Source organism: Xiphias gladius, chromosome 19 (genome assembly GCF_016859285.1).
Source record: "Xiphias gladius isolate SHS-SW01 ecotype Sanya breed wild chromosome 19, ASM1685928v1, whole genome shotgun sequence".
Classification (NCBI taxonomy): Eukaryota; Metazoa; Chordata; class Actinopteri; order Istiophoriformes; family Xiphiidae; genus Xiphias; species Xiphias gladius.
This window is the reverse complement of record NC_053418.1, coordinates 19,340,293-19,352,078: the sequence shown is the minus strand read 5'-3', so window position 1 is coordinate 19,352,078 and position 11,786 is coordinate 19,340,293. Positions and strand designations below refer to the sequence as shown.

The window sequence follows — 11,786 nt, the reverse complement described above, 5'->3', positions numbered from 1 at the left end:
TGGGGGGGAGAGAAGAGCTGAGGGGGAATCTCTGCACAGATAAGGATGAAGCTGCAGACAGTGAGGAGACCAGAGACACTTCAAATGATCAGATAATGCCTTTGTGTCTGCGTGTGTGTGTGTGTGTGTGAAGAAGACTTTGCAGCAGTTATGTTAATGGGTGTGTTTAAAAATCTAATAGTTCTTATTTATGCAAAATAAATACCTACAATCACAAATATGCAGTTGTAATCACTTTGGTGTGTACTACTTATACTACTGAAATTTATAGCCCTGGTTTTCATACATATACATACATATATATATATATATATATATACATATGAATATATGTGTGTGTGTGTGTGTGTGTGTACACTGTTTTAGAGCATTCCCGTGTTTCCAGTTATTTTTCAAGTTATTACTAAGTGGTGGCTATTGGTGAGACTAGTTGAATTATACAGTGACGGTGACTGGACAACTGAGCAGGCCGTGACATTCGGCTGAATTTGACCAGACCAGACCAGTTGGATCAGTCACCGTAACTTTACCTGAGGAAATACAATGCAGATATAAGGGCGAGTCATGCCGCCAAGCTATCTGCCCTTTGCTTGGGTGAGGATAAGATTCAAGAAGACTTAAAAGGTGCAATAGGTCAGAGAGTGGTCATTTTCTGATATAAGTGATAAATAATAGTAAGACTAGTTGAGCTACACAAGTAGGGATAATGGCTGTGCTATGGAGCCGGTCATGGCATTCAGATGAAACTGCCTATCAAGGCAGCTGGGCCAGCCACAGCAGCTTAGCCTAAGCAGATACAATGTAGATATACATTAAGCCTGGGTCATGGTAGGCATTAAAATCAGCTATAAAATATGTTTGGTCAACTTAAAGGTACTGTAGATCAGAGCTAGAGGAAGGGGCCTCCTGTCATGAGGCCCGGCAGATTTATGATCAGGCACGGCCTGATACCTACTGCGGGACCCAGTGATAGATCAAACATCATTTAACAAGAATGCTGGGCTTCCATAGGAATGCTCACACTTTTGGCACATTTAGCTGTGTATTGATAACTGTTGTCATGTAGAGATATGCACACAAGACGATGACAGATAGAGTCATTGAGGTGCAAATGGCTTGATAAGTGGGCTGAGAGAGATGTAGAATAACAAGCTGTCTGTTGTTTAGAGAGTGTTTAAGAGAGAGGGTGTGGGTGTGGGCGTGTCGGTGTGTGTGTTTGTGTGTGTGTACGTGTGTTCCTGTGGCGGTGGTGGTGGTGGTGGTGGTGGTAGTGGTGGTGGTGGTGGTGGTGGTGGGTGGGGGTCTGACTGTGTGAATGAAAGCAAAAACCCCAAATAAAGATGCTTGATTACACTGTTATGATTCAGATTTCAGGGTCAGTTTAAAGAGAGGATGACGTGAGTCTGGCCATCAGTGAAAGAGCCATTATGGTGTTCTGAAAAGGGTTTTCACTCATCCTGTACACTGCCTTACGTCAACTTCAGAAAGGCAGATGTCTCATCTATGGCTGTGTAAGTGCAAGTCTGATATTCTGGTGTTAAGGACTGGAGCTGAGATGAATCCACAAAACCAGGATCAGTGTTCCTCTGTCCAACCATCCACCCAACTAATTCAGCATACGAGAATGTTGGTTTTGTATTTATGGACTAAATGAAGATGAAACTATCCATGAAAGATAAGAACTGGTGGTGCATAATCTGACTCTCTTTAAACTAAATCACTGGTAAAATAGCTTTTTGTGTGGCTGTTCCTTTAGTTTCAAGTGGCTGCTGGTTTGTTTACTCTGTGAGGACTTGATGTGTCGCTTAAAAGCTCCCTCTAGGGGAAGACTCCCACATCACTTTAACAAGTTGAAATACTCCTTTGTACCAGAACGATCTCATTGAATATACTGTATTTTGCTCTTCTATTACACACCAAATATATAAAACCAAAGTGAATGAGATTAATACGGTGGTTAACAAAAATTACCCAAGTAACTCAACAGTTCTCAAAGAACATTTTAAAAAAAGTAACAGGATGTTTTTCTTCAGATTCAATAAATACAATACAATCCAAAAGTTATTTCTGCTTGCCAGATTAATATGTTCAAACCCTCTTTACAAAAGTTTTCTCAGATTATATTGGGGTTAGGAAGGAAATGGACACTGGGTAGGGGTGGGTGGGGAGACTAGAGGGTTATATAGTTACTTCTCGATATCTCTTCAGCTCGACGTTCTTTGAGAAGAATGTAATAAAAAGATTAAGACAAAATAAGAGTAAAATTAATCATTTTGTTATGTTAGAGGTTTGTCTGTAAATTGACCTGTTCAGCCCGATGACATATTTGTGACGTCATACAAGTACATGGAGTGAGGAACCTGTAGAATTTCCCCAGGTGAAGGACGCAGTATAATACAACACTGATGCTGAGCAGATAAAATTCTGACAGCTCAACTGTTACAACAAAGTCTCACTGCTCGTCATCTGAGACAAAGAAAAGGCAGGAAAACAACCGAAGACTGATGGTTAGCTGTGACTCAAAGAAAACATGGTCACCACACGTTATCTGCTGTGGAAGACAAATGCCTCTCTGGGCTAAAGGGTTAGAGGTTCTACTATGTCATGTCTGATGCACAAGCATGCAGCTGAATATCTTTGTCATGGACGCCCAGGATACATTAATGTGGTAAAGAACTGTCTTTGTTTTCAGCCACGAGCAATCATGTAGATTGTCTCAGAATAAGGGCAGGGGGATGACAGCATCTTTAGAGCGTTAAAAGAGCTTTTTGAAATGGATGAGAGACCCACATAGCACAACACAGGTCCTCACTGGCCCTAACATGAGTTGTATATTGAAGTGATGGTACACTTGAAGTAACCTTTTGAGATTTCAATGGACTCGAAAAGTTCTTAAAATTTCACTTTTCTTCTCACTGAATGTCCTCTTTTTATTCCATATTCACTACTGTATGATCCAAAAATACACATAAGGGCTTTAAAAACAGAAAGAAAAACTGTGTCTAGACAGAAGGATAAAAGCTTTCTGTGCTTACAGTTCAACATACTTTGGCAGACAGCTGGTTGCAGACAAAGAATTCAAGGTGAAGCATATCATACTGATGATCTTAATACTCTGTTGACAACACAGCATCTAATGCTTAAGAGGAATCTCAGTAGATTTAAAACAGATGGGTTTTCATAAATGATGATCCACAACACAGGACAGAACACGTTAAACTTTATTACGCTTTATATACATATTCATATTGCACATAATCTACACAGCACTTAACATTATTGGAAATATGACAGAAAGGGAATTGCTGCACTTTCATCACATTAAAGCAATGAAAATACCCCCACTCCTCCATGTGACATTGTGGGGTTGGTGACTCCTTGGTGTGTGGTTGGTACGGGGAAGCGGGTGGAGTCAGCAGGGCCAGGGGAGCATGGAGAGGATCATGTTTATCATTCCTCCATTAACGCATTTCCCAATGAAGCATGGACTCCCAGGGGAACACAGACACTGCTTGGAAATGTCTCAATCTCTGGAGAAAGGTCGGACTGAACCACGAAGAACAACAAATAAACAGCCACAGAACAATGACTGTGTCTGTGCGGGAGCCAGCCTGAATGTGTCAAACTCATTAGTGCTCCAGTAGGTATGACCACCCACCAACGCAGGCAGCGTTGTCTCCCTGCAGCCGCAGACAACTGGGTTCCTGCCCTGAGCTGGGGAAGGCATGAAATTGTAGACACAAAAATCGATCTGTCTTCTATGTCATACAGTTAAATTATACTCCAGAGAAGCACCATATTTCTAGCAATACTGTAGATGTATAATTTACAGTATTTATTATGTATATAGTAGATAATAAATCTCTAGATAAAGATTTTTTTCTCGATATAAGTAAAACACATTTCTGAGATTGTTGTCAGTGTCTAATTAAAGTACTGCACATTTGAGAATTCACTTTTTGCCTATTTTACACTTAAAAATATTTGCTGTGTATTGGTAGTTTACTTCCCCTCTTGTACGTTTAGTGTATGTCAAATAGTCCACTTCCTAGATATACAGCATAGCATAGGTAAATTATATACATCGGATGTCAAGATACAATATACAAAACATTTTGTATTAATGTAGTGGAGTATAAAATTAGGACGAAAGAAGCCATAATCATATATGACAAAATCCATGAAAACTATGTGGTTTTATACAGTTCAACGTATATAAATTGTGCATTTCCATACATATATACGTCTGTTTTTTTCATTTAGGCAATTTATATGAATGTCATCATTTCAAAAAGGCAAATTTGTTGAGTTAAAAATATATTATTAATAGTTTGCACTACTACTTTTCATAACACATTATAATGTGACTGCAAAACTTTCCATGAAATTGAAATGAACAGGCGAAACAGAGCTTAACAGAGTACATAGTGAGCCACTTGTCCCGCCTTCTTCACTTGTCAGTGCAGTCTAGATGAACCCCGCCTCCGCTCTCGTATAAATTCAGACTGTTTGAGTGTGTGAGGAGACACACCACTTCAACACTGTCCCCCACTCTAGCTATCTGGCACTGAGAGCCCTCTGGTTTGTGGATTACTGGATGGAAATGTCTGATACAGTCAAACCTCCGACTTCCTTCCTCATAGAGGACATCCTCTCCGTTAAGGACAACACAAGATTTAATGGCAAATGCTGTTCACAGAAAATGGAAAGACGTTCACAGTGGAGAGAAGAATCTGAAAAGTTGTCAGAGAAACTCCGTCTCCAGGAGACAGCGTTTGGAGCGCAGACAGGTGAGCTGCAGACTGTCAATGACAGGACTGTGACATTGGATAGATAACCCAATAAATTCTGTGAGTTTGAATTTTATTTACAGAAAAATGTGTTAGAAAATGGAATACATCTTTGTGAAATAAACTGTAGGTCTGTATCGTTAGAAGTTGCAGCAATTTATAGAAAAATATAGGTTCTAAAGGTGGAAAAAAAATTTTGGAGAGTATTTTTATTCATGGGGTTGTTTACCCTGTGATCATGAACCTCTTTATGAGCCACCACTTCAAAGCCTGATATGCAGTGTACACCATCCTGATTAGAAGAGCGTCATTTTCCCCCTGAATGACTCGATCACATTTGTACTTCACAGAGTCTCTGGACACAACCTGTCCCAGCACCTCGGAGTCCGGCAGTTTTTCCTCCACGGGGAAACAGAAGCGCTCCAGGGCTGCGTTTACACATTTCCAAGTGCTTGAACTGGAGAAGAAATTTAACCACCAGAAATATCTGTCCGCCCCAGAGAGGGCTCACCTTGCCAGCACCTTAAGACTAACTGAGACCCAAGTGAAAATCTGGTTTCAGAACCGGAGGTATAAAACGAAACGAAAGCAGCAAACATCAGAGTTCTGTAAGGATGTGTACAAAGCAGAGGGACTGGGCCTGAGAGAGGATTTGGTCCGATCATCGCTAATCGCCTCCTTCTGCAAAGCTTACCAATACAGACCGTACCTGTGGGACTACAGTGGCCCCTGGGGGCCAACGTTATGGTGAAAGTGAAATGATGTATGAAGCTATGATTTATAATCATAAACCTATCTTTAGTATTCCTGATATTTAGGCTGTATGTTCCTTATAAAAGTTGATTCTTTGACACTGAATCCAGTGTATGACCATGTGTTACCTTCACCAGTCTGCCTTTTAAAGTGGCTTCGCTCCTAAAAGCATGTTATACAGTCAACACACAAATGTTGGTCATGATGTGGTTTCGCAAAAAAAACCATTCGATCACTGAATTCAATTGTGGCATTGTTGATTAATTCATTAATAAATTAATGTTAAATTTGTTAATGTTAATGATAAATTTTACCTGTCTTTAAAGCTTTGTGTTAAAATAAACAGAAAATAAATCATTTACAGTTTCTGGGAATATATGGCATAGAACTAAGCTGAACTATGTTTTTGACATGCTGTATTCTCTCGTAAGCTATGCTCAAATTGTTAAATGACAGTATATCAAATATAACTTGGATATAGTTAATAATACACAATTAGTTGTTGTGATGTAGCTGAATTTGAAATCGCCAGTACGGTATAAACTGTATTGTAAGAAAAACACTGCAATACTGACAATTTGAGTGTTGTATACTGCAAACATTTAATGTAACTGTGTGGAGTTAATATGGAAAAACTACAGGAGAAGATAAGACTAGACAGAGATGACGGTGATATTGTAAATGAGGGCAAAAGAATGAGACCTGATTCCTTTAAAGAGCCCCTGACCTGATTACATGGAGATAAACTGCACTTCAACTTTCTTTAGGTGACATCATGCCAAAAGCTAAGACACTGCAATTTCTTATCTGAGGCATTTTGGGGGAATTTAGCTTAAAATGAAGCAGTGTGGCAGTCAAACAAAAATTATAAACTGATGACTTCATAGAGAAATGACAGATAACAGTGTTTTGGTCAAAGAACAATAGGATTAAAATAGAAAAAGATATGAAACGACAATATGTGATCCAAAAGAGAAATCTAGATGACTGAAGCTAGGAAAAGTAACAGAAAAATAAATACACAAAGTGCAAGCAGCAAGTAAGCAGCACCGTGCTGTAGGAACGAATGAGAATGACCATTTCAACATCTCGGTGTCCAGATGATCAAATACATGAAATACACGTTTTAAAACTGGTTAAAGTTCAGCTTTTCAGTTTTGCTTGTGCCACTGGGGCACGAAGAAGTGAACCAATCATGTGGCTCTTCTCATGAACATGAATGGATTATTATACTAACAAAACCTGTTTGTTAACATGACTTCCACTGTGGGACGTAGAGAGAGAAAGAGAGGGTGATGGGGATAAGAAAGTGGAATGCTATGCAACATTGTAGTACACCTCAGCCAGTGTTGGTTATCGGTAAAAATAACAATAAAATTCAGAATTATACAAAAATAATGTATGTAAACCAAATATATTTCACTACAGACTTTTTCTTTAGACTTTGTGACAACTATTTCAAATGATTCCATCGTCAACCTTAATGGAAAAATGTGACAGAGCACAAAGCACATTTAGACCTACATTTTAATCATTTTAATTATGTGCATTTAGCCTTTAGCTTACAGGGCGTGTTTAACCACTTGCAGGTGTGCGCCATTATGAGACACAATATGTCCTTGAACTGCCCTGCCACAGGTTTCAGATATGGAATGAAGTTTGTTATCTTTTAGAGTAATGATATTATCCATGCCTTGAATATAGAACATTGTCTCCTTTTGTTATCAGATAGCCTCCTGTATGTATGTTGCCCTCACCAGGTAAGGTCACTGCCTCCTTCATCACAAGGCTGAACCTTCAAGTTTCATGGAGTTTGATTGTGTCTGAGCTGTTGTTATTGTGTGTATCTGCTGACGTGTGTTAGATTCTTCACCACAAAAACACATTTTTCTGAATAATATTGTCATGATCATTTCAAATTTCAATTTTGGTATTGAGAAAATAATGATAGCATTATATTGTAACTTAATTATTTACATGGTATGGTTTTTGGGGTTAAAGAAAAAAATCCATTTTGCATAAGAAAGTGAAATTATGAATGAGGTCTGGAAGGATACCCTACAGTGTGTCATGCATCACACCGTGCTGTGTCAACTGACAGCTATTCAAAGGCCTTCGCGTAAATCCGTGTGCCGCTGCTTCAGACAAAAGCCTCCTCCACTCAGTGCATCTGACCATTGTTATGCTGTATTTCCACAACAGGGGGCATGTAAAAACATACTGTGAAGTCAAATTATTACAATTTTCAGAATCTAAATATGAATAAAACATACAATATGGGCCACTTCTATTTTCAAGATGAATGTACACCTACAAAGTATTACTATGTTTTCTACCAAAGTTTTGAGCAAGTAGAAAGGAGAAGGATGTGCATCATTCAGACTAATGTACTGTGAATTGTTTGTAATGTGAATTGTAAGCATGCAGGACCAGATGGTGGAGAAACTAAAATAGATTTGTACACCTTCAGCCAGTCTAGGAGCGTGTCTATGACTGGACCTGGTGCAGTATTTGGTGTGAATGAAAACCACTGTATCAGAGCTTCAGCGGCTGAAGTAAACCGAGATGTATCCAATTTTCTTACACAAATTTTTGCATTGAAATATCATTGAAATATCATTGTAAAGTGTCAAATTTAAGGAGCAAAACCAAAATTGAGTTCGCGTATCACCAGTTTCGGCATTTGTTTATATCCTGTAAAAAATCACAGAGAATCAACACATATTATATATTTGAAGCATTGCAGGGTGCGCGTTTTTTTTAACAAGGCCTTTCTCCCCTTATCGCAGTATCTCCAGTATGTATGGAGAGGATCTCTTAATCACTCAAGTTCACAATAGCCAAGTGTGCCTCTATGAACAAGCATAAAGTGTGGTGTAAGGGTATCAAATATGTCCTTTGGAGATTTCCATCGCTTCCTCAAATGAAAAGGGAGAGTTCTCATCTACTGTGATTTATGAGTTGTCAAGGAAAATAATTCACAAATTCACCAGAAATTATAGTTAAGTCACCCAGTCTTTCAGAATCTAGTTAATTGCTTCGAGTAACTTTGAACGATTTATATAAAAGCTGTATACCGACAATGTGGCCTCAGCCTGCCTGCCTCTTGCAGATTGGTATGCTCAGCTGACTCAGTGCAGTGCCTAACAGTGCTGATAAGATGGCATGCAGGATTTAGAGCTTTACATATTTAAGAAGGGCAAGTTTGTAGTAACACAACCAAAGTGTGAGCAGAGGACTGATGGAATTGATAGAGGGCGAGTTGAGAGCTCTCACGCCAGTAGCCCGTCGCAGCCCTCGTAGGGATTTGTCTTGTACCTAGGCAAGAAGTGTCAAAAAAGTTTATTTGAATCTTATTTTTCTTATTCTTTAACGAGTATAAATTGTTTGTCTGCACACACTTCTTGATCATTCCTTTAACTTTTCTATAACCCTTCTGTGACGAGATTTCACTTTGATTGTCTTATATGACGCTAATCTCATACCATCCTCTTCAAACAAGCATCTATATGAAGTTAGTTACAATACTTAACAATACTAAGCTTGGACTTACTGTGACATGTCTTACAATGTAGAGGCTGAAGAAACGAAAACAAGCATGAAACTTACATCTTAATCATTTCCTTAAACTAATGTAAGTTTTTATCAACAATGCCAGCGGCTGCACCATTCACTCTTGGCCCTTGGAGTAAACAGGTAATTAGACATGAAGAGGGCAGATAGCATCTGTTTTGACGGCATTGAAAATCTGACAGTATCTCTCAGTGTCTCTCAGGCCGTATATGAACACGTTCATCAGATAAAGGGGCTTGCTGGAGGGTGAAGCTGAAGGTTACGAGAGCTATTATTACTGTACTTGCCATGGTAATACCTGCACTTCCACAAAGAGGCAGACTCAAAAGGACACGGGTTTCACAAATACAGAAGACCTAAAAACAACATCCTCATGTCTGTTACTGTCTCTTTCGTTCTTCAGGCTCGGGGAGTGTCTCTAAATCTGTCTCTACACCACCTGGATTAACTGGATGTGGCAAGTGAATGATGAAAAGCAAGTGAGGAGGAGTTTACAACATTATCTCTTCCTCCATACTGGGATCATAGATTTTGCCAGTGCATGGCTACATAAAGATTTTCTGGGATGTGGAAATGAGGCTGGCATAAACGCCAAGAAATACAATGTTAAGTCTCCGTTCTCAAGAGTTTATCCTCTTTGTCTATATATTTAGGGAGCTGATTGTGAGATGAAGTGAACAGTGCGGTCGTGGAGCCGTCGTCATGCTCTTCGAGGTGGCCAATGATGCTTTGAAAAACAAGCAGATCCTCATAACAGATGAGAAGAAAACCAAAGCCCGACCACAAAGACAGCCTTTGTCAGTGCTCCAATATGCCGTGACTGTCTGACAAATTTGTTGGAGTTGATAAGAAGGTTTAAAACAGCCCTGATCTTTTCACATGGGAACACTCATAAACTTCCTCGATTAGTGTAACTGGATTCCTCATGTTACGGTACCAGTAGAGCAGCTGCCTTACTTCTCTCATCAGCAGATACACTGCTGCATCCAACTTAGCTGATGGTTAACATTGATTGTGCGGCTACAAACAGTGTGCATGTGTGTGTGTGTGTGTGGGTGTGGGTGTGAGTGTGTGTGAGAGAGAGAGAGAGGGAAAGAGAGAGAAAGAAAGGGAAAGAAACAGGCAGGCAGAGAGAGAAGAGTCATTTTCCAGCATGTTTATCTGTGGGATAAAGACAGAAAGTAGTGGGATAGTTTACTGCAGATTAAAGTGATTAGAGAAAAGTATGACAAGGACAGAGGACATGGGCTGAGGGGGCCGTTCATTGTGCGCTTCGGATAAACAACCTGCTCATGGACAAGGGCGAAAACTAAACACATCAGGGACAACAACGTTACAGCACAAGTGTACGTGTCCAGAGGCATGTTGGTTTGGAATAAAGCTCCGCACTGTCTACATCTCCACAAAAAATCAGATCAGTCTGGTTTTTCTGTCATTACACACTGTATTATGTACAGGACACACATTTGAAATATAGCATTTACCTTCATATAAACAGCAGAATAAGTAGAACTCAGGAACAAAACTTTATGATTACATACAACACGGATAACTTGAGAACAATTTGAGGTCGATGAGGGCATTCAAAATGGGACTGTGTATGGTATGCATCTAATCCTGCACTTTTTATGCAATGTTGATGTGATATTCACGTGGGACCACTTCCAGTAATTAAATGATTTGGCCTATTGTACTTATGTGTATTTTATCAGTCATCCAATTTGCAGTTGATCTGTATATCTGTGTATGCAGGCGTCTTCACATACCCACCAATACCTGAGGAAGAGCATTTGCAGTCAAAGCGTTGTCTCTTCCATGTAGGATAAAAAAAAAAAATTGGTGATGAGATAGAAGTGCGATATTTTTTGACATTTTTTAAATATCTTTTTTTGTGCAAGGTAACAAGAGTGGCTTTAGCAATCAAATACTGAGAGTTAGAGCAGACTGATTTCTTTGATAACTTCAGAGATGCAGTTTGTGGTGCCCCCAGTGTAAAGGGCTCCAGTACATGAGAGAAACTTGACCTGAGTCCAGGTAAAATAGATTTTCCTCACAAGAAGAAGGAAAAGGCCGGAGCAGAAAATCAACATGCTAACTTCAAAGCCCACATCTGATATGTAATAAATATTTTTAATCTTTGATGAGTTATCAGTACTGGCAAAGTAATGAGCTTTCACATCATTTTAAATCCAAGTTCAAGACTTGTAGGGGCTTCTTCAAACCCTTTTCTCTCCATGAGACAAATTGAGGAGCAGAGCCAATGGTGCTGGACTGATCGTGACACCATCATGTGACCTAATGTTGGGTGGCAGAGCCACAGTGACAACGCATGTCAACATCATCTCTGACTTGGAGGCTTGTCCCCCACGTGCCTGTGATGTCAGCCTTTAAACAATACTATAGCGCCCTCTACAGGAACGGTATGACTCCTGCAGGCCACATACTTTAAAGGGTTGGTTCACACAAATTTCCAATAAACATATTTTGTCGCTTATTACTGATGGTATTCAGCAGTGCAGATCATTTTGAATTCAGACACTGGCCTCTTGGCTTGTGGTGCTCACAGCACTGAAAAAGTATGTTTAAATTTTAAAATGTTGCTGCAACTTCTCTTTCCCAAAAGTTGTATAGATGTGTGTACCGGTAGCTCAAGATAATCCCCAAAGGTTG

General features: G+C 39.5%; 1 protein-coding gene across 1 annotated transcript; it reads left to right on the top strand.

The window, feature by feature from the left end:
- The first annotated feature begins 4,597 nt into the window (after nucleotides 1-4,597).
- nkx3-1 (NK3 homeobox 1) lies at nucleotides 4,598-5,541 on the top strand. Its single transcript, XM_040156141.1, has 2 exons — nucleotides 4,598-4,790; nucleotides 5,141-5,541. The coding sequence occupies exons 1-2, from the start codon at nucleotides 4,598-4,600 to the stop codon at nucleotides 5,539-5,541; spliced, it is 594 nt and encodes a 197-aa protein (XP_040012075.1).
- Nucleotides 5,542-11,786: the final 6,245 nt, after the last annotated feature.

Bases quoted from the DNA above. Each gene is read 5' to 3' on its own strand.
- nkx3-1 (XM_040156141.1), top strand. From the start codon at position 4,598: ATGGAAATGTCTGATACAGTCAAACCTCCGACTTCCTTCCTCATAGAG. The intron at 4,791-5,140 runs GTGAGCTGCAGA...TGTACTTCACAG, and splicing joins AGCGTTTGGAGCGCAGACAG to AGTCTCTGGACACAACCTGT.